At 35.5% G+C, this 25,137-nt stretch overlaps 4 protein-coding genes across 4 annotated transcripts; 2 read left to right on the top strand and 2 right to left on the bottom strand.

The window, feature by feature from the left end:
- The first annotated feature begins 792 nt into the window (after positions 1 to 792).
- LOC108204552 (aminopeptidase P2) lies at positions 793 to 13,647 on the top strand. The gene is made up of 13 exons (XM_017374052.2): positions 793 to 1,178; positions 1,305 to 1,430; positions 1,528 to 1,647; positions 2,101 to 2,373; positions 4,854 to 5,026; positions 5,423 to 5,668; positions 7,019 to 7,170; positions 8,560 to 8,750; positions 8,850 to 8,958; positions 9,035 to 9,189; positions 11,281 to 11,373; positions 11,576 to 11,656; positions 13,263 to 13,647. The coding sequence occupies exons 1-13, from the start codon at positions 864 to 866 to the stop codon at positions 13,332 to 13,334; spliced, it is 2,106 nt and encodes a 701-aa protein (XP_017229541.1). The 5' UTR covers positions 793 to 863; the 3' UTR covers positions 13,335 to 13,647.
- Positions 13,648 to 13,816: 169 nt separating this feature from the next.
- LOC108204553 (acyl-CoA--sterol O-acyltransferase 1) lies at positions 13,817 to 14,908 on the bottom strand. The gene has a single exon (XM_017374053.2). The coding sequence runs from the start codon at positions 14,906 to 14,908 to the stop codon at positions 13,817 to 13,819; it is 1,092 nt and encodes a 363-aa protein (XP_017229542.1).
- A 760-nt stretch (positions 14,909 to 15,668) lies between these two features.
- Positions 15,669 to 17,729, top strand: LOC108214580 (pentatricopeptide repeat-containing protein At3g05340). Its single transcript, XM_017386663.2, has one exon. The coding sequence runs from the start codon at positions 15,819 to 15,821 to the stop codon at positions 17,712 to 17,714; it is 1,896 nt and encodes a 631-aa protein (XP_017242152.1). The 5' UTR covers positions 15,669 to 15,818; the 3' UTR covers positions 17,715 to 17,729.
- Positions 17,730 to 19,139: 1,410 nt separating this feature from the next.
- LOC108208948 (kinesin-like protein KIN-14S) lies at positions 19,140 to 25,058 on the bottom strand. The gene is made up of 13 exons (XM_017379592.2): positions 24,919 to 25,058; positions 24,753 to 24,806; positions 24,634 to 24,666; positions 24,105 to 24,232; positions 23,875 to 23,971; positions 23,492 to 23,755; positions 23,071 to 23,350; positions 21,334 to 21,495; positions 20,945 to 21,160; positions 20,822 to 20,859; positions 20,466 to 20,629; positions 20,261 to 20,374; positions 19,140 to 20,128 (listed from the first exon to the last, which is right to left on the bottom strand). Exons 1-13 carry the CDS (start codon positions 24,923 to 24,925, stop codon positions 19,379 to 19,381), a joined length of 2,307 nt encoding a protein of 768 aa, XP_017235081.1. The 5' UTR covers positions 24,926 to 25,058; the 3' UTR covers positions 19,140 to 19,378.
- Positions 25,059 to 25,137: the final 79 nt, after the last annotated feature.

Raw genomic sequence — 25,137 nt, 5'->3', positions numbered from 1 at the left:
ACTATGTCTACATACACAACACAAAGTTACAAAATAGAAAAAACAAATATACATATACACAAATATGAAAGGTTCGTTCAATACAAAAGAGGATCTGGTTCCATTGAAACTCTCATAGACATTATACCTTTAGCTTTCGAGCTTTTGTTTCAACTTATTAACTAACATTTTGGAAAACAACCCTTATAAATATATACTTTTGATCATAAGAGAGGGGTTTTAAAATATATGCATTACATTATTTTTTTTGGAGAATGTGTCATAATATATAATACAAGTCGCATAGGTGTCGAGTGTAAGCCAGATTCTCTCTACTGTTCTTTTTATGTGAATAGAATGTTAAACCACTTAAATACAAAAGACAAGTCTATCCATATTTTTAATCTAAGAGTTTACGTGTACAAAACCGAATACTTTAAGGGCAATTGTCCAATTAAACTTTTATTTAATATTAATTATCAAATTTACCATCTTAATTAGTGTTTTAGAAATCTCCCATTTATTAAAAATCCATGATTAAATCTCTGAAAATATTTCATCAATTTATTATTTATAATTTGATTTGACTAAAAATATCTGATTTATTCAAAAAAAATTCGATAAACCCTCCAAAAATCCTAAATCAATAAATAACCGATTAATTTTGATTTCAAATTTCTTTAACTCCTCATCAATTACATGTTGTCAAGAAGAGTTAAATATAGCAGATAAATTAGATAAATTGACAAATTTATTTTACAAATTTATAAAATTCATTATAGAATATATAAAATTCATTTATACTTGTGTATATTTTGTATTTTAAGGTTGGGATTGAATCGTCAACACCGCTTCGATCTCGTCTTATCCATTGTTGATCGGAGATGATGATGACGTCGAGGATGACGACGATCACAATGATTCACGCCGCTGCTCCTCCTCGCCGATTTCCCGGCCCAAGCTGCCCCCGCCGCCCATTTCTCAAAACCCTAAAACCCCAATTAAGAATCCTCACACTCACAAACTCCTCTGCGCACCCTCCTCCTCCCTCCATCTCTGCAAAACCCTCTTCTCAGTTGCGAAAAACTCGGAACACCGCCGTCGACGACGACAGCAAGCTCACCGCGCTCCGCTCCCTCTTCTCCACTCCTAGCAATGCTATTGACGCTTATATTATCCCTTCTCAAGATGCTCATCAGGTTCTCCCAATTCCTCGTATTAATGCCTAGTTTACGAATGCTTTTTCGATGTTAAATGCCTTGTTTTTTCTTGTTTGATTTCGTTTGCTGTATTGAATGTGAATGTTTTCGTGTTTCGGTTGCCAGAGTGAATTTATTGCTGAGTGTTATATGAGGCGGGCATATATATCGGGATTCACCGGCAGTGCTGGCACTGTGGTTGTCACAAAGGAACTGGCAGCTCTTTGGACTGATGGGAGATATTTTCTCCAGGTTTGTCATGTTTATGTTTGTTGTTTAGTTATGATTTTCCTGCTTAGATTTGTAGGGCGCAGTGTCTAAATACTCCCGTCTTTCGTTTTCTAATTAGGCAGAGAAGCAGTTGAATTCTAGCTGGACTCTCATGCGAGCTGGTAATTCAGGGGTGCCGAGCACTAGTGAATGGCTTAATAATGTTCTGTCTCCAGGCAGCAGAATTGGCATAGATCCTGTGAGTAATACTAAATTGCCAAGTTTTAGTTGATTTTGGTTTAAGATTCTTATGCAAAAACTGATGGTAGAAGTCGTTTTTTTTCCCGTCCGCACATTGAGAGCTTCATTTTTGGTTTGTGTCCTTTGTGTGTACGTAGGTCTCTTTGCATCTTGTCTGTATATCCATTGTTTCTTCAAATTGTATTCCTAATCTGTATTTTATTATATGAAGGCTCATGCTATCTAGTTAGTAGAAAACTATCCCTGCAAATGTTTATTTCATGGTATATATTACCCACATCGTTAATTGTATTATATATTTATGCGTATGTGTGTTATTATATTTTATGTTCGTACTTTTATTTTTCTTTTTTTTTTTGTGTAACATTAATATCTCAATAAATGGATTACATGGCTTGGATTATATATGATTGTTTCTGATTCCTTATTTTTGTTTTTATGAAGAGTTCAGTTCCTTTTCTCTTCCAATGCTGTAGAAGAACTTAGAGAGGCTATGACCAGTAATAGTCATGAGTTGGTATATTTGTACGAGTATAATCTCGTCGATAAGATTTGGAATGCAAGGCCAAAGCCTCCAAGTAATCCGATTAGAGTGCATGATCTTAAATATGCTGGAGTTGATGTGTCTTCAAAGCTGTCTAACCTGAGGTCTGAATTGAGTAATGCTGGCTCATCTGCAATTGTCCTCTCCATGCTCGATGAAATTGCATGGCTTTTAAACTTGGTAGCTTTCTAACTTTTTTATGCTATATTTTTTAATACTTATTAAAGTAGAAGATAATAATAGCATTATAAACTGTATGTGGTTACATTATATCTTCCTCCAGCATTATAATGTGGTTACATTAATCTCAACGAATCTCATTTGATTCATACATGATCCTTATTAAAGTAAAAGATAATAATAGCATTATAACTCTGATCACCTGAAGGCTGAAGCAACATCTATATTATATCTTCACTCTTCCGCATCGGAGTTATAATTATGTGATTAGCAATTTATGATTTTTGCGAACTTCTATCTTTATTCTTTAGTCGGTGCACCACTAGGAAATTGAGAGTAGCAACACCATTTCACCATGCTAAAAGCCAATAATATTTTTGTTGACCTCACTTCCCATAATATTGTTATTGCACTGTTTTCTTCATCTTCTTATCTGTGAAGATTGGCGATCCATGTTATATGCTCACTATGTCAACCATCTTCATTTTCTCCTCTTACAATATTCATGATCTATTGATCTCTATATACTACATTAGCTGGTCGTAGTCTAACTTGGATCTAGTCAAACTGTATCTTGATACTGCTATTTAGCAGTCACTGGTTGCATGTCTCGTTTAAAAATTAAAATCTTAGAAAATTGAATATCCATTTATTAGTCCAGTAGTTCATTAACAAGCTACCTCCACAAGGTTGCTGCCCCAAAATAATGTCTATATAAAAAAAATTGCGACATAGTGGCAAGATAAATATTTAATTAAGAACTACTTTATTTGCATGAAACAGGAACATTGTATATTACATTTTGGTCCTGCTCACATGAACCAAATTGAACAGACGCTATACCTTCTATGATTTATCAATATATCCTGCAAATAGTGGGAATGCATGTTTTTTTTTACTATTTTTATTTTTTAACAAAATTATCATAAATGGATTTCTGTACTCCAGTTAATGCTGTTATTTTATTGTGGTGCTTGTACTCGTCGAAAAACCCAGTTGTACGCGTGTCAAAACAACCCGGATATGGACATGAGATGTGCCATTTGGAAAATTGAATATTCATCTTTGTTGACCTCTATCTCTAAGACTCTAAGCGGAACAAAAAAAAGAAGAAAATACAAGAAAGAGAGGTTAAATTGATGTAGAATAAGAGTGAATGAAAACCCTCAACTTGTGCTATTGTTATATAGTATAATTAGGTTCCCAGATCCCGGTAATACTATTAGACAACTCAATTGTTGAAATATAACATAAGATCCATCTGGGGCCTTCCTCTCTTATGCCTTAAGGTTTTGGATGGATTGTTTCTCAACATGGTATCAGAGTTCTGGTTTGGCGGGGGTCTTAAGTTCGACTCTCCGTCAACCCCAATATTATCACAATATAATATGGACACGAAGACATTAATTGTCCCAAATTATGGGCTCCTGTGGTCCACTCTTCAACCCAAAAAATGGGATTTCGAGTGAGGGGGAGTGTTGAAATATAACATAAGATCCATTTGGGACCTTCCTCTAGTACCTTAAGGTTGTAGATGGACTGGTTTTCAACATTGACTTCTTCTTGTTCTTTTTTGTCGACGACCTCTTATCAATAAAATTTAACTTTAAAATTTGAAATTGACATGCTTTAAATTTGTATATATAATAAATATTAATTTACCTCTTTATTCAAAAGTTTATTTATTATATTTGGATTACGTTATGGGTATTATTTATAAAAAAACATATATATTAATTAAATTAAACTATAGGTAAAAGAGTATACTAGATTAAATTAATAATTGACGTGTCCAAATTTAAGTTTCGAATTCTTAAAAAAAAGGATCCCTCAGTTTTTGATTTTGGAGGTCAATAATTTGATACTCCGATTTCTGTCTTTCTGTCTGGGTTGGATCCTTCTAAAAGAATAAAAGGAATTCTACATGTTCGAGTCTGAAGTTGATTATGGATAGAAAATATCAAATATACTTTTTAAGTGTATTATAAAGTGTCCTTTTCTTCTAAGTTCTAAGATTTGAGGCAGTCCTGGTTTTCTAATGATTGGAGTGCTATTGTGATCTTTATGTCACACAAACAACTGTACTATTTGATAGATGAGTGTTGGGTGGCAAGTTGTCCCATGAGAAAGCTATTGTACCCGGTAAAGTTGTTCGAGTAGGAACCCCTTGTCTAAGACTAAATTAATAATTTAAAATAGTTACTTCTTGTTAACTTGGATACTTATGTTTGTACTAGATCAACTACCATAGCAACTTGGATACTTATGTTCGTAATTGTCTGCGAATGTTTACCTTTTTAATGTGATACATGTTACTTATGTCATTCTTTTAAATCTTTTTGTATTTTGTTTCTAGTGGTCTGCCATGGTAAACATTTTTGAGTTTGCTTAATTTTTCATGTAAGAGGTGTTTGATTACTTGATTGTTTTTCCCATGTTGTCCTGTGACATACTGATGCTGCGTCCAATCATGTTTTCAGAGAGGGAATGACATTCCACATTCACCTGTAATGTACGCGTACTTGATTGTGGAGGCTGATGCTGCAAAATTGTTTGTTGATAATTCTAAAGTTACTCGGGAAGTTGTGAGCTACTTGAAAAGTGCAGGTGTAGAGTTGAAAGCGTATGAATCAATTCTTTCTGAAATAAAAAGGTGCGTTTTGGTTTTATTTGGTAACGTTCAAGTGCAGAATATTTAATGCTCGTAAATTATGCCTTCACTAAGATTCAGAAGAAGGGCATCCTTTAGGCTACAAAGTTACAGATGTGTATGTGATTTTTTTTATCAGATTTCTGTTTGTCTAGTGCCTCAGATCTCTAGCAAGTCTCCAATCAGTAGATAATTAAATTTACACGTGATAATTTTTGTCAACTATTGATATAAAATTCAAAACACAATGAAGCATTGTTTATGACAGTAGAATATATCTTGGCATGCCCAGAACAACCCGGGATTGACAAACATGAGCATCTCTTTTGCCATTCAGTTTCCTAGTGAGAAATATGACTTCAATTTAGAGTGAACAATTTGTGAAATTTTTCCTTTCAGTTTAGCAGCAAAAGGGGCACACCTTTGGTTGGACACATCATCTGTTAATGCGGCTATTGCATCCATATACGCAGCTGCCTGTGATGAATATAGTGGGGGAGTTGGGAGCAAAACCAAAGTCAGGAACAGCACTACTGGTCATTCTGGAGGGCCTCCGGCTGCAATTTATAGGCCTTCTCCGGTCTCACTTTTAAAGTCTCTTAAAAATTTTGCTGAATTGGAAGGGATGCGCAATTCTCATCTTAGGTAAATTTGATAATATGAACCTTTAATAAAATTCCATTTGAACCAGGTAATATTCAGTCTTGGGTTTGCCAATTTCAAGAACACGCTAAATCACACATTTTTAACTTGTGGACCTTGTGGCTAAGTACTAACCGCAAAAATTTGTGCTCCTTTAACAACACTGATTTTCGCAATTTTCTCTTCCTTTTCAGTAATTTTTTTAGGCTGCAGATTGCATTTAGCTACTTGTCCACTTCACACATACATATCATTATAAGGCATGCACATAGCTAAGTAGTGAAACTCTCCTTGTCAAAAGTGTAGGACAGCACCTAAAGACTGATTTATATAGCTTAGCCAGGAAGCTTTTGCTTTTGATTAGATAAGGGATTACAGGAAGGCTGGTTGTAGGACTTGTGCCAGTCAGATCTCTTCAATTTCTTTTAAAGAATCATCTATGTTGGTCAACTTCGGCTGAGGAAGCACTACTCTAGAACAATCAATGAGGAAGCCCCAAAGTGCCTTACACTAAGTAATTCAAGCCAATCCACATTAGGACTAACGGTGAATCACTTTTTTCCTTAGACCTACCTAATACAACTCCATGAGCAAGATGAACGGCTGTAGTAATGGTAAGGATCACTGTGGAAACCTTTTAAAAAAGTTTGAACATGGGAGAGAATAGTCTGTTATTTTATTGTCTTTTATGCTGACATAAGCAAAGGGTTACAACACAACTTTTTAACTACAATTTTTCCCTACTATAGTATACATTATTGTAGGAAAGGGTTTCAGTACGACTTATTCAACTCAATATACATTTATTGGTTTCTTGGTTCAAATATCTTTGTCGTTTACTACAAAGTAAAGAATAAAAAGAGCCACCTAATCCGCGCCTCACATTTCCCTTTCTGTTGTTCTAGCATAGATTAGAATTAACTACAAGTGTACCATCAGTTTACAAGAATGCAGGCTTGCTTTCTAATATTTTAATGAATATATTAAACTCAAACACCACAACATGAATTCTAGATACACAGATTATTTAACTAGCTACATTTAAGTAATAAACTGAACAGAAGTAAAATAAGGCATACCGCACCTAACAATTATAGTTGTCCCTGCTTAAAGTGAACTGATTCTTATTATTAATTGAAGCTCCTAACTTAACTGTTACATTAAAAAAATAAATTAATGTATAAATATTTAGAAACTTTTATCATAAGATATTAACAATAAATATAATTGATCTTTCCGTGTTCAGGTTTGGTTTGGTGAGATATATGATTGCTGATCTTGAACTCTTTACCTTTTACTGGTACGCCATCCAAGTGTAGACATATATTTGTTCTCTGATGCTTTCTATTGCAGGGATGCAGCTGCTCTAGCTCAGTTTTGGGACTGGTTAGAACAAGAAATTCAAGAAGATATTGTATTGACAGAGGTAGCAGTTTCAGACAAACTTCTAGAATTTCGTTCCAAGCAAGCTGGCTTTGTTGGCACGAGCTTCGACACTATAAGTGGTAATTAAGATTCATCCTTGTTTCAACAAATTTGGACTAGCTCCTTAGCTGGTTCCTTTCACCTTGCATTTGTGCGCTTTTAATTACGCTGCTTGCATGGTATTGTCCAAATTTGTAGTCATTGAGATAATATTTTTTCTTATAATTGTCTGGATTGTACATTGTATATATGTTTGCTGCTCAGAGGATGCAGGAGACACAAGAGTAAATATTATATTTCTAGTCCCTCCGTCCCTTTTTAGTTGTCACTTTGACTTTTTACACGTAATTTAAGTTGATTCAAAAACATACTTCCACTTATTATTTTTTAAAATTTTCTTTTTATGAATAAAAATATAAACTATAAACTTTAATTCAAGAAAAGAAAATTTTAAAAATAATAAGTGGAAGTATATTTTATAATCACCTTAAATTACGTGTAAAAAGTCAAAGTGACAACTAAAAAGGGACGGAGGGAGTATATAAATTAAAATAGAAGACAATTTTTTTCGTATTCCTCCTGGACTTAAAAAGAAGTAAATGTTTATGCATATTATATGCACATACATATGTGTGGATATATAGTTATATACATGAACACATAAATTATGTAGTTTTTTGATATATTTCTTATAATATAAATTTGATACATCTCAAATTATAATTATCATATCACAGGGAAATAATGGTTTATCTGAATACTCTGTTGTAGTGTATAATATAAATAATTGATAGACGTCAATATGATAGTTTGCATCTTTCAATATGATACTTTTGCTTACATTGTGCAGTTATTAATTCTAGAAATATATTTTAATTTCACTAATTTTTTGGAAGAAAAACATGATTAATTGTTTATGGGAGTGTTCTACATGATAGACAACAAACCTGCACTTGTCAAAAAGGTCTGCTAAAATTGGAGTTGTATTCTATGAGGCTTAGCAAGTAAACCTGTATACTCTGGCTAACGTTGTGTGATTTTGCTCTTAGTGATCGGGGACACATCCACTATTAAAATAGTTTATTTGTTTAAAAATACTCTTTAGCATGTGTACCTCACATTCTGGCATGAAGCTGTGATGGGAGACAGTTCATTTGATAAGTGATAACTTGTTAATCAGTTAACTGTTGTCTTAACATAAAGGCTTGTTATTTTTGTCAAAGCACATGCAGTAGTACTTTATTTACACTCTGGCGATGTAGGAAGCCAAGAATCCTATATTCTGTGAAACCCTTATTTTTACTCCTTGCAAGGAACATATGAATTCGAAGCTATGGTGCAATCTCTTGCCGATTAGTATTTTAATACAACCAAATCCTGTTAGTATTGAATCGCCAGCATAAATGATTTTATCAGTTTTGCGCTCATGCATAATTTTCTAATATTTTTACGTTATTCATATTCAACAGGTTCTGGTGCAAATGGCGCAATAATACATTATAAACCAGAACCAGATAGCTGTGGCCTAGTAGATGCTAAAAAACTTTTTTTATTGGATAGTGGAGCACAATATGTTGATGGAACAACTGATATCACTCGAACAGTACATTTTGGTGAACCTTCCGCATGGCAAAAAGAATGTTTTACCCGGGTTTTACAGGTAATCTTAACTTAGTTACATGCTTAGCATACTTCAATTCCATTGCTACACATATATTTTACTCTGTTTGCTTGCATGTGTGATGATGTTCGATTGCAGGGCCATATAGCTCTGGATCAGGCTGTCTTTCCGGAAAACACCCCAGGCTTTGTATTGGATGCTTTTGCTCGTTCTTCCCTTTGGAAAATCGGGCTTGATTATCGGCACGGTACTTTTTCTACATTACTTATGCTTAATTTACCATTGGATTATTGATAATATGGGCTAGCAGTTTATCTTATCAGGTACTGGGCATGGTGTTGGAGCTGCTCTTAATGTTCATGAAGGTCCTCAAAGTATTAGTTATCGTTTTGGAAATACGACCCCGCTGATGAAAGGCATGGTTGTTAGCAATGAACCTGGTTATTACGAGGATCATGCTTTCGGCATCCGTATTGAGGTAATACTGCCATTTAAATTATAATTACATTTGTTTCTTTACCTGTATTGTGACAATGGAATAGTTTGTTTTGCAAGTGCTGTGTTTTCGCCACGTATAAACACACGCCCAATGACAATTCTTATATGGTTTTGTACATGGAAATTTCTCAAATTAAATTATATGAAAACAATCATGAGTTGGGCATTACTTATTGGCTTTGATCTCTTGTCCTTTATTAAAAAGAAAAGATGCAGATGAGATTTGAGGAAATCACCCGGATCCATCCACCCCTTGAGGAAATCGCAGACTTTGTTTTACACAATTCTATTAGCAGACAGAAAAAGAATTTAGGGTATTTTAAATGTGATTTGTTGTTTACAGATCAATAGGATTAAGAGTCAGGTGAGAACACGATTATCAAGTGCAATACTATTCATTTTAAGGGTTTAGGGTTTGTGTATGTATATTCTTTTAGCCTGATAGAATAGACCATCATTATAAAGAATTTTTCATTTTTGGTAAGATTTGCTTTTAAAGCAAGCATGCACAGAATTGAATAGCTTGTGCAGTGATGTGTTTTGAACCTTTTAACTTGTGTCCAGAAATTAATTATTTATTAGTTCACCCAGAAAAGGACCGTAAGGTATATTGGGACCGTTTTGATTAACTTAAAAAGTGAGTTATTGCTTATAAGTAAGGAGTTACTTATAAGTGAAAAGTAACTTCTAATTTATCAGTTTGGACACTTATTGGTAATTTATAACTATTCAGGTATAAAAACTAGTAATTTAATAATAGGATATTACAAAATATCTTTTAAAGTGATCATATATCTACATTTTTACGAAGTCAAACTTCAAAAATAAAATACGTCGGTGAAAGAAGTTAGGATTTTAAGCTTACAAGACACAATTGTTACACATAAGCTGATTCCTAACAGGCCCCATTGTCTTCTTGAATCACGCAAGAATGGGAATAAATTTCTGAATCGATCAATTGTCAAAACCATGGGGCATGGACTGAAGTGAGATATTTCATTAATGAATATTATACAGTAATAGACTCTGAAGATAACTAGTATTTGTTGAATACATGAATAGTCACAAAACCCTAGATGGCTAATATTGTTGATAATTTGATCAATCAATCATCTCAGTCTGAACTTCCTTATAAACTGCATCAGTATTTCCTTGATAGCAACTTCATTATGAAACAAGAAGCAAGACCTGTAATATTGGAACAATAAATAGAGTAAGGTTTCGAGCTTAGAAGTATAACGTTTCAACTAGAAACACGGCCTAATTAGTGGTTAACCACTACTACCAGTGTTCTTAGGTGCGATTTTGTCTTTCCATATACAAATTAAGACACCAACTATGAACTTATGTCAACCAAATATTGCCATTTTTATATAAAATTATTAGTTTATAGTAATATCAGAAGTAAACTTTAGTGCACCCGTTTATTTTCCAAATATGTATCAAAGTAGTTTCAAACATAATATTTATATAAAGGGACAAGTCTCATAAGTTCGTAAAAAGGGCTCTAAGATACCTCCTAATCGAATATCCGGCTTCTTAAGAAGAAATTTTCTAATTGCAATCGCTCCAAGTCTTTAACCTGCAGGCCGCAGCTGGCTAAAGTCAAGATTTCTAAACGTTTGCCATTATTAGCTCTACAAAAACTATTTATATAATTGGAAACTAATAATTACAACAGAACTTGTGCTAATATTTGAAAAGCGGGCGTCCAGGCCTGTTTTGCGTGGCAAAAAATTTAAAACGTCATTATTTTTATTTATACCGTCATTTTTCCAGTGATGTGCCCTATTGATTTGCCACACTGATTTCTCCATCAGAAGATTATATCTATTCTTGCTCTTTATACAAATCGATACAGCCACCACATGCTGTTTCAACATTTTTATGCTCCCTGTTCCTTGTGAATTTGAGTAGTATGTTCCAGAATGCTTATATTTTGATTTTGCTACAAATGATTTTGTCGTTTATTGGGTTTCTTATCAAATTTAAGTGGTCCAATGAGGGTTATCTTCTTTCTTTGTTACTTTCTTGGATTTTTTTCTTATACATGCACTTCTTTGGTATGCAGAATCTTCTTTATGTAAAAGAAGTGGACACTCCAAATCGCTTTGGAGGTATTGAATATATTGGTTTTGAAAAGCTCACATTTGTTCCGATACAGGTATACAAACAATGTTTAGGTTTAATATCTTAAAACCATTAACCGTGTTGTGTTTATCCAATCCTAATGTTGAATCTCGTGCATGGTTTGTAATTATACAATAAACAGTTGAACTCTTTAAATATCTCATTTTCAACTGATATTTGGGCCAATAGTATAATCAGCTGTTACTAATTAGTGTTTTACCCTTTCCTCCGTACAGGCAAAAATGATAGACATGTCTTTGCTTTCTGTTACCGAGATCGATTGGCTCAATGAGTACCATTCTCAAGTTTGGGAAAAGGTCAGGACATCTGGATTATTTTATTTGCTCATCTCTCATCTACCCCCCCTCCTTTATCCCTCTTGTGTGTGTGTGTTATTGCTTGAGGGTTGATCTAAGATAAGCAGGGTTGATGTTGCAAGAGTAGACAATCACTACAGTACATTAACAATCTGTGAACATCTATACTTTGTTGTCTGTGTTTTTCATTAGTATAATAACGGCAATCTAACCTTTGAATGTCACATTAAAGAAAATTCTCCAGCATAATCAGTAGGGGTTGCAATTTTGGGTACAATCAATCTAACCTTTGAATGTCACATTAAAGAAAATTCTCCAGCATAATCAGTAGGGGTTGCAATTTTGGGTCGATTGTACCCGGTCCTTTTTCTTGATCAGCCCAACCCCGACCTGAAACAGGTTGAGATTTCTCTACCTGAGCACGACCTGGTATCAGTTTTAAAATACACGAACCCAACACGACACGAAATATAAATGGGTTGGGCCAGACCCGACCCGCATCAATATGACAACTGCAAGAGTAAAAGAAAAATCTTACAAATGAAGATGATACAATACACACTTATTGACATTTATATATACACGCACAAATGCAATTTTTAAATTATAATGATACAAATACATGCATAAATACACATATTTTCAACAGAACACATATTTTGACTTGGTAGATTTGTAAGAATTAAAAAAAAATACATATTTATGAAGGTTATAATCAGAACATAAAAATAATAAGTATTGAATGTTTGTAAGTAGGGTTGTGACTTTAGTATAATGAAAGATAAGGTCTCTCATCTTTTATTGGGCCTATTGTTGGGCCATGACCTAAAACCAAGGAATCAGTCATTTTGTACAGACTGCATAAATATAGTATCAATACTAATGTATTTTGGGTCAATTTAAGGTTCACCCGAAACTGACTCAATTTTTTCAGGTAGATTTTTACCCAATCTGAACATGACCTGAGACTCAAGTCCCCCGAGCCCAATTCGTATTGTTTCATGTCGGGTTTCGGGCCGTGTCCAATTTTACCAACCCTAATAATCAGTGGCTAATTAATTGTAAGAAGAATTGAATATATGTTGGTGAGAAATTGAAATTTGGTTGGTGAGAAATTGAATGTATGTTGCCAAATAATTTAATTTTATTCAGAGAAAAATACAAGTTGTCAAGAAAATTGAACTGTATACCCGAAATGATCTGCGAGAGATTTGTTTGTGGCAAATTGTACCCACAGCAACAAAATACTATATAGTAAAATATATTTGGGCCCAACTACCCCGACTTGTCCTTTCGACTGGTAGTTCGCTTGTGTGTGAAGTTGTGAACATGCAATATGACTAACTAGGCAGCAAAACTGTCATGCCAATTATGCTAAAAACAATTCTAAACGATCCGTCATAGGTATCTTGTGTTTTATATATTCAGTCATTTTGGCTAAATGCTATTTTTAGGCTTATGCAGGAATGTTCCTTCATATAATATCATATAACAAGCAAGAATGGAATCTTGACAGTTGTCTGTGAACTGCATAGCATATTATCTAAATTCAGAGCTGCCAGTAGTAGTATAAATATATGCAACTATTTTCTGTTTTTTTTGACAGGTCTCGGTATTGCTGAATGATTCTCCTCGCGAGTGGCTTTGGAGAAACACACGTCCACTTGAGAAAGTGTAACTTACGATGGTTTTGGCTTTGAAACCCACGACACTTGTCAGAGCCTAACTTATGATGGCTTTGTGTCCAATTGCTTCTGTATGTTGTTCTGCGAGTGGAAGCTTCTATAACTTTGGAAAGTATATGTACATAAATCAGATAATTTGCTTGATAAAGTAAGAAGCATGTATGAACGCTTTTACTTGAATCTTCTAGTAGACATCTAGGGAGATGAATTGCTTATATGGTTATACCTTCCCATTAATTTATACAATGTAAACCTTGCAAATGGTATAATGCTTATAGTGCTTAAGGGTTTGACTTGTTTCCATTACCTTATGTTTTACAGGGTCATTTGATGAGGAGTAATGTATTTCAGTACTACAAATTGAAATGTGTATTTGTAATTGTTTCATGGTCTTCTCAATTATTTTCATGGGATATCGTACAGGTAAATTCTGATTTCTACCCCAGCGATGTTTCTGCAATGCTAAAAAACTGCTCTAGGGTTTTGTCCCAATATCAGACTTCGCCATTATAGCATGACCTAAATCTCTAAGAAAATCACCGACTGCTGCATATTCTTGAAATGCTCTGGTATCAGCATTACACTTCAATAGCTGCGGCAGAAACATGCACAATCCCGTGGCAAGCACGACCACTGCTGTCAATGCTCTGGAAACAAATTTCGGAAACCTCAACCTGTTGCCAAGTGCTTTTTTCACGGCTATCTCCGTGACCAAAAAGAACCCATGGAACAAAAAGAACAATGTGATCTCCCACCCTGGCCTTGTTCTCCCCAAGTAGTAGAATATGAGCTCATGCATGATTGCGGATACAAGAAACGTGATCAGAATTGCCGGAACATACGCCCACCGGCGTCCTAAAATCACGGAAAAGATTTTGAGGGTGGGCTCGTATGCCGTGGGTCGGAGAATACGTGTGACCATAATGTTCCATCTCCTACCCCAGAAGTCTTGGAGCGAGGTGGACAAGTAAGGTTCATCAAACGGTGGCTCGAGCTCCAGACCTAACAGAGCTCGAGCTCCGGCAGCCAGTCCAGCCAGGATGAGTTCCAGAACAAAGTATACATGAAAAACATACATAAACGGAATAACTCTCGGATGCATGTGATCAACATAGTCATACGCACGAACAAACAGAACTACAAGAAGAACTTTTGCAGCATAACTCAGAGGCGCCTTCAAACCATGCCCCGATGCCTTCGAAGACGGGGTCTGCTGCAGAATCCTGATCGGAAGTGAACCAATAGCCAGAAAATGTATGAAGGAAACAGAATGGCCCGAAAGAGGGCCAATGTCGAAACACAACATAAGCAGTTTGAAGTTAGAAAGCCAGGCAACAAGAAATGCAGTCATGCCTCCGAGATGGATAGAATGCAAGCTCAAAGGAAGGGCTAAGAAAAGGATGATGACTGGGAGAAAAGTGAAGAGTCTTGACAAGCCTGCGGGAATGATCTTTGCAGCGAAAAAACAGTAAGACAGAGAGATGTAAACTGAAATCCATACCAGAATGCAGGTGTTGATTTCCCCTTGCATCCAGTTTTTGAGAACTTGCAACACCCCTAGTTTCATCTTTAGTTTTTGTTGTGAAATCTGAGAACATGGACAGTACAGAAGCGCCTATCTACTTGACTCACTACAGCTCCCTGGCCCTCGCAGTTAAGGCCGGCACTGCGTGTCAATATTATATTGGTTTCTATGATTCTACTTATTGTCCTTTTATGTCCCTAAATTCCGTATGTTAATTTTTTTTGTCAGATTAGTTTTATTATATTCTGAATAGTTTATATTGGTGGACGAAGACGGTGTGCACTTTAAACCTCATATAAAAATTTAATATCTAAATTTTTGTTCAGATTTTTTTTAAAAGAATAAATTACATTAAAATACGTGTCGAGAAGTGAAAACTGTATTAATCTTTTACTATAGAACACTAATATAATAAATTAGGAGTGTGATCATTGACATAAAATATAAAGAACATATATAATACAGTATAAAGAATGAAATAGAGAAAGGAATGGATGAAATTTATAAATATTTTTCCCAACATAAAATCATTCGAAACAGTATAATCATATAATCATATACTCCCTCTGTCCCTCTCATTTCTTTACAGTTACTATTTTGGGATGTCCCTCTCATTTCTTTACATTACCATAAATAGTAAGTTTTTTCCATCATTACACCCACCATCTCATATTTAACAATAAAAACTACTATTACACCTACTACTTTCCTCCACTATCTTAAATCTATTATTAAATATTGATGGGTCCCGTGTCCCCCTCTAATGTAAACAATTGAGGGGGGCGGATGGAGTAATTATCAAACAGTTGAATATACAAATGTTTCAAAATAAATTAGTTTACAGAAATAATAAATATATTACGCCTTACATGGAGACTATCATTAACACTACTCTCATGCATATTTGTTGCACGAGTAGATTATATGTTTGTATCCCATCATAAATTTATGTATGAATTCCAGATGGGTTTTTCAAAATCTTAAACAACGAAATGTACCCAACTGGCTATCTTATGTGCTCAACAATCATGTAGACATAAGCTACCTTCTCTCCATTTGTGGTAGAGAAGCTCGTCTCCATTTGGGTTCTTCAATCCATGCCTCCCTAATCAAAAGCCCTGAGCATCATACCCATTTGCACATTTCCAACTCTCTCCTCTTTATGTACTCCAAATGTGACAGATTAGATGATGCAGCTAAGTTGTTCGATGAAATGCCTGTGAGAGATGCAGTTTCTTGGAATTCCATGATTTCAGGGTTTTTGGCTTGTGGGGAACTGGATACTGGATTTGGGTATTTTAGAAAGGTGTTTCAGTTGGGTGTTTGTTGTTTTGATCAAGCAACACTGACCACCATATTGTCCAAATGCAGTGATCCTGATGTTGTTAGTGTTACTAGGATGATACATGCAATTGTGTTTTTGTGTGGGTATGAATCGGGGATATCTGTGGGGAATGCTTTGATAACGTCGTACTTTCATTGTGGGTGTTTGAATTCTGGAAGACAGGTATTCAATGAGATGGGTGAGAAGAATGTTATTAGTTGGACTGCTGTGATTTCAGGCCTTGCAAAAAATCAGCTTTGTGAGGAAAGTTTGAATTTGTTCGTGGATATGCGGATGGGATCAGTGGAGCCGAATTATTTGACATATTTGAGCTCTCTGTTGGCTTGCTCCGGTTTGCAGGCACACAAGGAAGGAAGTCAGATACATGGCATTGTTTGGAAGTTGGGTTTTCAATCAGATCTATGTATTGAGAGTGCGCTGATGGACATGTATTCTAAATGTGGATACATAGAAGAGGCACTGCAAATATTTAATTCTGCTAAGATACTTGACGAGGTTTCCATGACTGTAATTCTTGTAGCATTTGCACAGAATGGTTATGAGGATCAAGCTGTCCACATTTTTGTGAAAATGGTAAAGTCGGGTGTCAAGATTGACCCAAACATGGTGTCTGCGGTGCTTGGGGTATTTGGTATTGATACTTCATTGGCTCTTGGTCAGCAAATCCACTCCTTAATTATAAAGAGAAACTTTGATGCTAATATATTTGTTAGCAATGGCCTAATTAACATGTACTCTAAATGTGGTGACTTAGAGGAGTCGATCAAAGTCTTTGATCAGATGCCTCAAAGAAACTCAATTACATGGAACTCAATGATAGCTGCTTTTGCTCGTCATGGCAATGGTTATGAAGCGCTTAAATTTTACGAGGAAATGAGATTAGAAGGTGCAGAGCCAACAGACATTACCTTTCTGTCTCTTCTACACGTATGTAGTCATATCGGATTAGTAGAGAAGGGCATGGAGTTTCTTGTATCGATGGAGAGTTTATATGGTTTGAGTCCAAGAATGGAGCACTACGCCTGTGTTGTTGACATGTTAGGTAGAGCAGGGCGTCTTATGGAAGCTAAGAGCTTTATTGAAAAATTACCTGTAAAACCAGGTGTATTAGTTTGGCAAGCATTGCTCGGAGCATGTAGCTTTCATGGTGAACCAGAAATCGGAAAATATGCAGTCGATCAGTTGTCTCTGGCAGCACCCTGTAGCCCAGTATCCTACACTTTACTTGCAAATATATATTCAACATGTGGGAGATGGAAAGAGAGAGCAAAAACCATCAGAAAGATGAAAGAAATGGGGGCAGCAAAAGAAACAGGACTTAGTTGGATTGAAATCAATAAGACAGTCCACAGTTTTGTGGTTTATGATCAAATGCATCCCCAAAGTGATGACCTTTACAAAATTTTGTTAGAATTGTTTAAGCATATGAAAGATGAAGGCTATGTACCAGATAAAAGATTTATACTACATTACTTGCATGAAAAAGAAGGAGCAGAGCATTGACTACAATTTATTTTCTTTCGTTGTGTTAGGACCCCGTTTGGGTGTGATTAAACTTATTGTTACATGGGCGTGGGTTTGTCTATTTGGATAATTTTATATTATAGATAATTTGTTATCTACTCAAAATATAATAATGATAATAATAAAGAAGGAAAATCAAATATTATTAAAGCAAGTCATCCAAATCTATGGATGCTACAAGCCTACAACAGCGGGCAGATTATTCCCACCGAAACTACAGTCAGCCTCGAATAGAGAAATAGAGAATCACGTCAAAGAGTGCGCGACCTTATTAGCAAACCGTTTTACAAAATGCAAAAAAAGAAAGAATTAAGATCAGCCGTCAAAGCCTTACACTCTAAAAGAACACAGTAGAAGTCATGTGTTTACAATTTTTCAAATCATTAATGACGGTAAGGCAATCAGATTCCACTAAAACATCCATCCAGTTGTTGCGTTTAATCCAGCTTAAAGCCTCCTTAATGCCAAGAGCTTCTACGAGATAAGGTGACAGCTTACCTTTGCGACTTGAAATCTGAGCTCTCAAAACCAGACCAGCAGATGATCTAGCCACATGCCAAAGCCATATCTTCTGTCATTATCAGAAATAGCCCCATCAACATTAACTTTGATTGTAAGAAAATTTGGTGTGGTCCAATGCTCTTTTTCTTCTCTGTTAGCCTCTCTAATTTGGGCAGAAATAGAGTACATTTTCTGAGCATTACGCCAATCAACAAAGTTCTGTTTTGCGAATGTAATACTTCATTCATGACAGGAATTTTAGCTTGCCAAACCAACTCGTTTCTATGCTTCCATATAGACCAACATAACATTGCAACCTCAAGTTTATTGATTTTATTCCATACCTTAAAACCTTCCTGACCCCAATCTGCAAATTGTACCGCACCTGCACCCACAGGGGATTTGTGAAGCTTGCAAACACTGCTAGGCAAAAGGACAGTGAACCAGGACATAAAGAAAAGTCTCTGGAACAACATTACATAAGAGACAAATGGAAGTTGTAGGAATATGTTAGTTATTTGAATAGTGAAATTGATTTTATTGAAAAAATAATTTGTTTGAAAAATATATTGTACCCCCAAGGCCCAACTCCCGACGCTAAGTCGGTTTTTGATTTATTTTTAAATTTAAGTTAGTTTTTGACTCGTTACACAAATAGACATATTCTCGTTTAAAATTAAAAATGGCAGGTTTATACATGTCTCGACAACAATTTATTACATACAGATTTGGATATACATTTACATATAAATTTGGATATACATATCTCAACAAATAATATTTTACTTGAATTTTTTATATAGAATGACAGTTCAAAATATAATATTAATAATTTTATTTTAAAAGTAGATTCACATATATAATAAACATTTTCCTAAATTGGTCTCGTGAGAATTTGAAAAATAACGGTAGACATGCTAACTAGCACCATTTAGGGGAAACAAGCATTCATTCAGACAAGTGATTTCAAAGTCAGTAGCTCAAACTTGCGCAATCCAATACTTCAGAATGGTATTTCCTAATCGGTTGCTTGACATGTAAATGGTATAAACAGTTAACCACAAATATTAACTGCAAGATATCGGTTCCAAGACGCAAACCAGAAACGAGTGTATTCGCAGCAGTTGAATTCGGTGATCTCCTCAAGAGGGCAACATTGATCTCCTGTTGGTTTTGAAGCCTCTGGACTTCAGTGGACTCCAAATTACTGGTTTCCTTTGCAACGCAACGACTGTTGGGTGCTTTGGCTTCCACGAACCTATTTGAGATGGGGGACTCCCCATAAATCTACTGCTTCTCGAGACAGCAGCTGGTGTTCCTTCTACTGTTGCACGAGATGAGTCTCTTGATTGTGGCAATGGAGATTGCTGCCTTGATGTGCGCCATACCCTTTGTGGGTCCCAAACAAAGGACTGTCGGCCCACACGGTCCTTCCTTAACCGAGTTGATGAAGTGTTGAGTGGAGTTGTGATATTGGAGGATGCCTCTGATCGAAAGCTTGCAATCGAAGCTCGTCGTTTGGGCTGGATAGACTGGGTTTTGGCTTGAGCAGGAGGTTTTATAGCTATGGAACCCCGTCTGGGTAACAATGTTGCTGGCTTGGTTGACATTCTTGACAAATTTTCTTTGTCATCTTTCAAACTAGGGAGAAGGGAAGTTCTAGGCTTATATTTCGGAACTGGAGATTGGGGCGTAAAATTGGAGATTCTTCTCAGAGGCAGCCTCATCCTTGTAGGAGCCAATGGCGGTTTATTCTCTGCCTTGCTGTTTTGTACTTCTCGAATGGATGATAACACAGCTGAAGGCTGAGCAGAAACAGTAGCCAAAGCTCTTGTTTCCTGCTTTTGTCTAGCTTTCCTCTCCTCTGCAAGTTGCTGCTCAAGATCTCGGTTCTGTTAAAAGAAAAGCATTATCAGGAGTCAACATGTGACACAAGCCAACTCAGCCGGCTAGGAGTTGAATCACAATTTTAGAAATTTCTAGCTGATACAGTAAAGACATCTATATACCTATTAGCTCATTACCTTTTCCTGTAAACTTTTGCTAATATGTTCTCTAGCAGCGAGCCTTAATTGTAATGACTGCACCATATCCTGCAATTTCTTTGTTTCCTTCTCATCATGCTTTGCCTTTTCTGCCTGTCAAATAAGAAAACAATTAGTTGCATTTACCAAGAATTGTTGACTTACTATGATCTTCACTCTTAGAAAGTTCATTCAAGCAAAATACCATCTGCTTGTACTTGAAAAGCTCAGTGCAATCTGCCTGTTTGCGAGCAGGCCCAGTTCCAACTCCTCGCACACGAGTTGCAAAATTCAGCGAGCATATAGTTTCCCCCAAATCTGTGGCACTTGGACTCATCTGCACAAACATAAGGGTCTTGCAATCTCCCCCTGCATTTCCATAAACAAAACAGGGCAGATGCTATTAGAGGGTCTCAGCATCCATTTATATTAGAGGGAAGATACTGTTCCAACAATCACTGTTTATACAGTTTGACACTAAAGCCTTGAAAAGGTACAGAGTGAATTACAGAATACATCCCCTAATTTAGCAAATTAATATATGACAAACACTTAGATTACCTAGTGAGCTCTGTAGAATATGTGTAAGCTTCGAATTCCTGGATTGAACAAAAAAGTAGCAAAAGCTTAGGAAGTTAGGAAGAAGATACGAGGGAGAGGGAGAGGGAGGGGGAGGGGGGAGACCTGTAAGGAATATGCGATGTCTTGGAAGCAAGAGCAGAGATAACATCCCCAAGAGCTGACAAGGACTTGTTTATAAATTGAGATTCCTTCAGCCGTTCACCTTCAACTTCAATTTTCCCCACCCGCTCGCTCCCAGCTAAGTCCACCAGCCAAAGATGACTCCTTGTCTTGTGTCCACTTAATAAGTTCTCCCCAGTGACAGTTACTCTCAGCAAGCTATACAAAAAAAGTTTATTAAAACAAAAGAAAAAGGAATTAATCTGTTTTTAGAAATCGACAAACAAAAGTTATATTTATATCATTATATGTCATCTTTTTCACTCAGAACTAATAAATAGAGATATAGAACAAGAAGACATGGAAACTTAGCAAAAGGCACTAGCAACTACCAGTGTGAACGGCTGCTAAGTTCATTAGCATTGGTGGATCCAACAGATCTCACTCGACTGCCAGACTTTAGCAGCTCCCAAACTTCACTTGTACCATGAACACAAGCTTCCACTAGTCCCGGGACTTCTTGGGTTCCTTCCGCTGATTGCTTTACTTCCAACCTTTGTTAAAGAAGATAAGTTAGTGAACCTGATTCATTGTTCATAAAATAGTAACAGCTATGATATTTTTGTTTCAAGTATTAGACAAAATTAATTTAAAAAAATTCATTACACATGATACCTTTAAGAGTTTATTAACACATGACACCTATATGCAATTACTGAAAATTAATTAATTATTTTATCCTCAATAAGAATACACAGTAATACCATAAGCAGACATCATTGTATATTTTACAACTACATAAAATTATTGGCCAAACTATATCTATTGATGCACAAGCAGACAATACAGAATTTAGAAAAGGCACAGAAAAATTAGACTCTGCTTAGTTAACTGATTTAGTAATACACTAATACACAATTTAGTAATACCAACGCATATGTTCACAAGAAAGCACAAGGAATACTTGAGCCTCCTTGTTCTTACTATTAGCAAACTTGTTAGCTCTAGAAATTCTTATATGTTCTACAACTAGATAAGAATAGAAGTAAGAAATAGGAAGGTTACTAACCAAACTATACTAGCAAAGGCAGGGGAAAAAATTCAACCCTGCATAGTTAATTGATCTTAAATGTAACAACACATATGTTCCCAAGAAACAATAAGGAGTAATTAAGCCTTTTGTTCTTACTGTATGGTACAGTAAATTAAACTTGTTAACTTTATGAAATAAAATAACCTTTTAAGTTCATAATGCAGCAGTTTTATTTCATAAAGCACAATTAACAATAAAGGCACGCACGCCATATCAAAATTTGGTCAAGAGACTCCTCTAAGAAGCTTAAGGTTATTGCAATATTTACTAATCCTGGTCCTTTGTTTAAGGGCGTGATTGACAATTAGTAAGCGATCTTGTGTATTTGTCTATTTATATCAAAATTAATGTCACTTGCAAGAAGATAGTGTGAGAAACGCACATGACTCTGTTAAAAAAGAAAGATCTAAATTAACTAAAGGATTCAAATCGACAAAATGAATAGTAGTACTTATGACAAAGTGAGACTTGAAGAATATTGCATAGATCATGATCTCATATTGAGTAATAGAAAAAGTTTTTGTTCTTTTCAGATTCTCAACTTGGTAAATAATTCGACAAGACGTCCATGTTCCTACTGAATGAACCATTGTCCCTAACTGCTTAAGTATTATTAGACAAGACCAAATAGAAAAATCTAAATCAAGTCCAATGAATTAACAAACATATTATGTGCAGTATTTTTTTTTTGTCATATTATGTGCAGTATTGATGCCAATAAATTAACACAATTATGTGTTATTACGATGCCTCTAGGTCATTACTTGCAAAACATGAGATGCATTTAAAAAAAACATAATGACAAACTAAAAAAGGCCAAAACAAAAAGGGTTTTATAGAATGTAATAAGGATAGCACACTAAGGTCAACTTTTAATTTTGCTCGTTTATGAGAACAGTAAAAAATAAGAAGCTAATTCAGACACAAGCCTAAGTAATTTTATATCATTGCATGTATCTCGTGATGGATAATGGCTAACATTCAAATGGCAAGACTTGCAACAATTAGAAAGAAAATAGCTGAACGGAGAGCCTACTTTTTTGGAGGTTGATCAGAATTCTCAACCAGGAGGTCCCGTATCTTCTCATTGTAAACCTCCAACATGCTTACAGATATCTCATATTTCATAGTACTGCTCCTTTCCTTAGAAATCTTGAAAAGCTCCTCCAGAGTCCGGTAGTTGACTCCCCTATTATCAGGAGTACCTTCCATTGTAAAAGTTTTTCCCGTCCCAGTTTGCCCATAAGCAAATATACACACATTATACCCATCCAAGACCGAAATCACTATTGGCAAGGTCTGAATAAAGACATCCTCTGCATGTACCGAGTCAAGTGGTTAAGAAATCCATTTATATAATAAACTTCTCAGAAAAAGGATGTAATTAAAATTAAACTAGTAAAATCTACTTATAAGTTACAAAACAGATAAATACAGAGAGATTGTTTTGGGATAACCTTGGCTGTCTTCAGGTTTAAAGACATGATCAAACTTGAACTGCTTTTTAGTAGAATCAGAGCAGATAATATGTAGATCATTCTCATGAGAGGAGTCTAAATCAATCACTGAACAATATCCTTTAGCAATTTCATCTTGGTTCAGGGGCCTACATCTACAAAAGACCCTGATATTTCCCTTCAACTCAATCACTTCATTATAAAGTCGCTTCCTTTCGGAATACTCTTCAAGGTACTTCTTCTTCAAATTTTTATGTTCCAAACCTTATCACAAACAAAGGAAGGAATGAGTTGGATAGAAAAAATAATGATAAAGCACTTGCTGGCACCAAAAAGAGGACACAGAAAGACTGAGTACATGAAAAGCAAAGAGAGGAACATACTGAGACCCTGAAGGGCGCTAAAAACTTCTGCTCCAGGAAAAGTCTTAGTGATATTTTTTACTTCATGGCACAGAAGCATATGTTCTTTCCTCAAATTCTGCAACCATGTAAAGTTGTTAGAGCGGATGTTCCTTTTCGAAGGGCAGAATCGAAGTATAGTGTGAGAAGCAATAAGAGACAACACAAACTAATGTGGGACAAAATAGCATTTATAAGCAAAGAAACTATACCTGTACTTTGCAGCTCAAGTCGTCAAATTTCTTAATAATTGGAAGAGTTTGCTCCTGGTCTGAACATGCTTCTTGAGAATAATTAGACAGATTGTTCTCATCCATTAAATCACTATGTTCACTTTTTTCTGAAATAAGGCACCGACGTATTCACACAAAGGTCATGCAAATTATAAACATATAAGATCTTAACTATCCTCTTAAGACAGTAGCCAATTTAGAATCAAAGTAGTGACCATATTACTAAATAAAAATACACCCGACAAACACAAATGAGTTTCTAGGGTTTGATCTGACACAAAAACTCCCCCAATAAACATATAACCGGAATTGTATGACAAGCCTAATTCAAAAGCATCCAAGAAGTCATGAATTCGTAATAGTGATAAACTCATAAATACTCTGAAAACAGATAATGAATCACTATGATTAAACACATGTGCAGTGGAGTAAATCACATCACATGATGAAATAGTCGAAGAGAGTAGAGAGACATTATCGAAGTAAAGCATAACAGAATTACACATACCGGAGTCGGTCATGCGAGATTCTAGGGTTTGATCTGCACAAAAATCGCTTCAACTCAGAAATCTAACGGTACAAATAGGAATCGATAACAAGCCAATAATTGAAAAAATCGAAACACACCTAATTCAACGCGGAGATCAGAGAACTTCAAAGCTAGGGCTTCAAGTGTTTGTTCTAATACAACACACATACAATTCATCAGAAAAAAGTACCAATTCAAGAGTTAAAAACAAGAATTATATATAAATATAATTACAGCACATGAATTAGACAGAGATTCGCGCACCTTCCATTACTTTAAAGATTTGCAAAACAACGCTTCGAATCGAGAGAGAGAGAGAGAGAGAGAGAAAGAGAGAGAGATTTGAAATGAGTTGTGAATTGTGATGCCGCAGAGAGAGAGAGATGTAGATTTTATAAATTTGAATTTAGATGCATATGAGCCGTTCGATGGGAGGAGCTGTTTCTAACGGATACAACGTTGGTTTTATGCGTTCTGGATCCG

The sequence above is a fragment of the Daucus carota genome, chromosome 1, assembly GCF_001625215.2.
Source record: "Daucus carota subsp. sativus chromosome 1, DH1 v3.0, whole genome shotgun sequence".
NCBI lineage: Eukaryota > Viridiplantae > Streptophyta > Magnoliopsida > Apiales > Apiaceae > Daucus > Daucus carota.
This window is presented reverse-complemented; position numbering and strand designations above follow the sequence as displayed.

Excerpts from the sequence above, each read along its gene's own strand:
- LOC108208948 (XM_017379592.2), bottom strand. Across the intron at positions 24,667-24,752 it reads TGATCTCCGCGTTGAATTAG|ATCAAACCCTAGAATCTCGC; the intron begins GTGTGTTTCGAT and ends ATTTTTGTGCAG. Across the intron at positions 21,161-21,333 it reads CTTAGCAGCCGTTCACACTG|CTTGCTGAGAGTAACTGTCA; the intron begins GTAGTTGCTAGT and ends TTTTTTGTATAG.
- LOC108204552 (XM_017374052.2), top strand. The coding sequence starts at position 864 with ATGATGATGACGTCGAGGATGACGACGATCACAATGATTCACGCCGCT. Across the intron at positions 5,669-7,018 it reads ATGCGCAATTCTCATCTTAG|GGATGCAGCTGCTCTAGCTC; the intron begins GTAAATTTGATA and ends TTTCTATTGCAG. Across the intron at positions 8,959-9,034 it reads CGGGCTTGATTATCGGCACG|GTACTGGGCATGGTGTTGGA; the intron begins GTACTTTTTCTA and ends TTATCTTATCAG.
- LOC108214580 (XM_017386663.2), top strand. The coding sequence starts at position 15,819 with ATGAATTCCAGATGGGTTTTTCAAAATCTTAAACAACGAAATGTACCC.
- LOC108204553 (XM_017374053.2), bottom strand. The coding sequence starts at position 14,908 with ATGAAACTAGGGGTGTTGCAAGTTCTCAAAAACTGGATGCAAGGGGAA.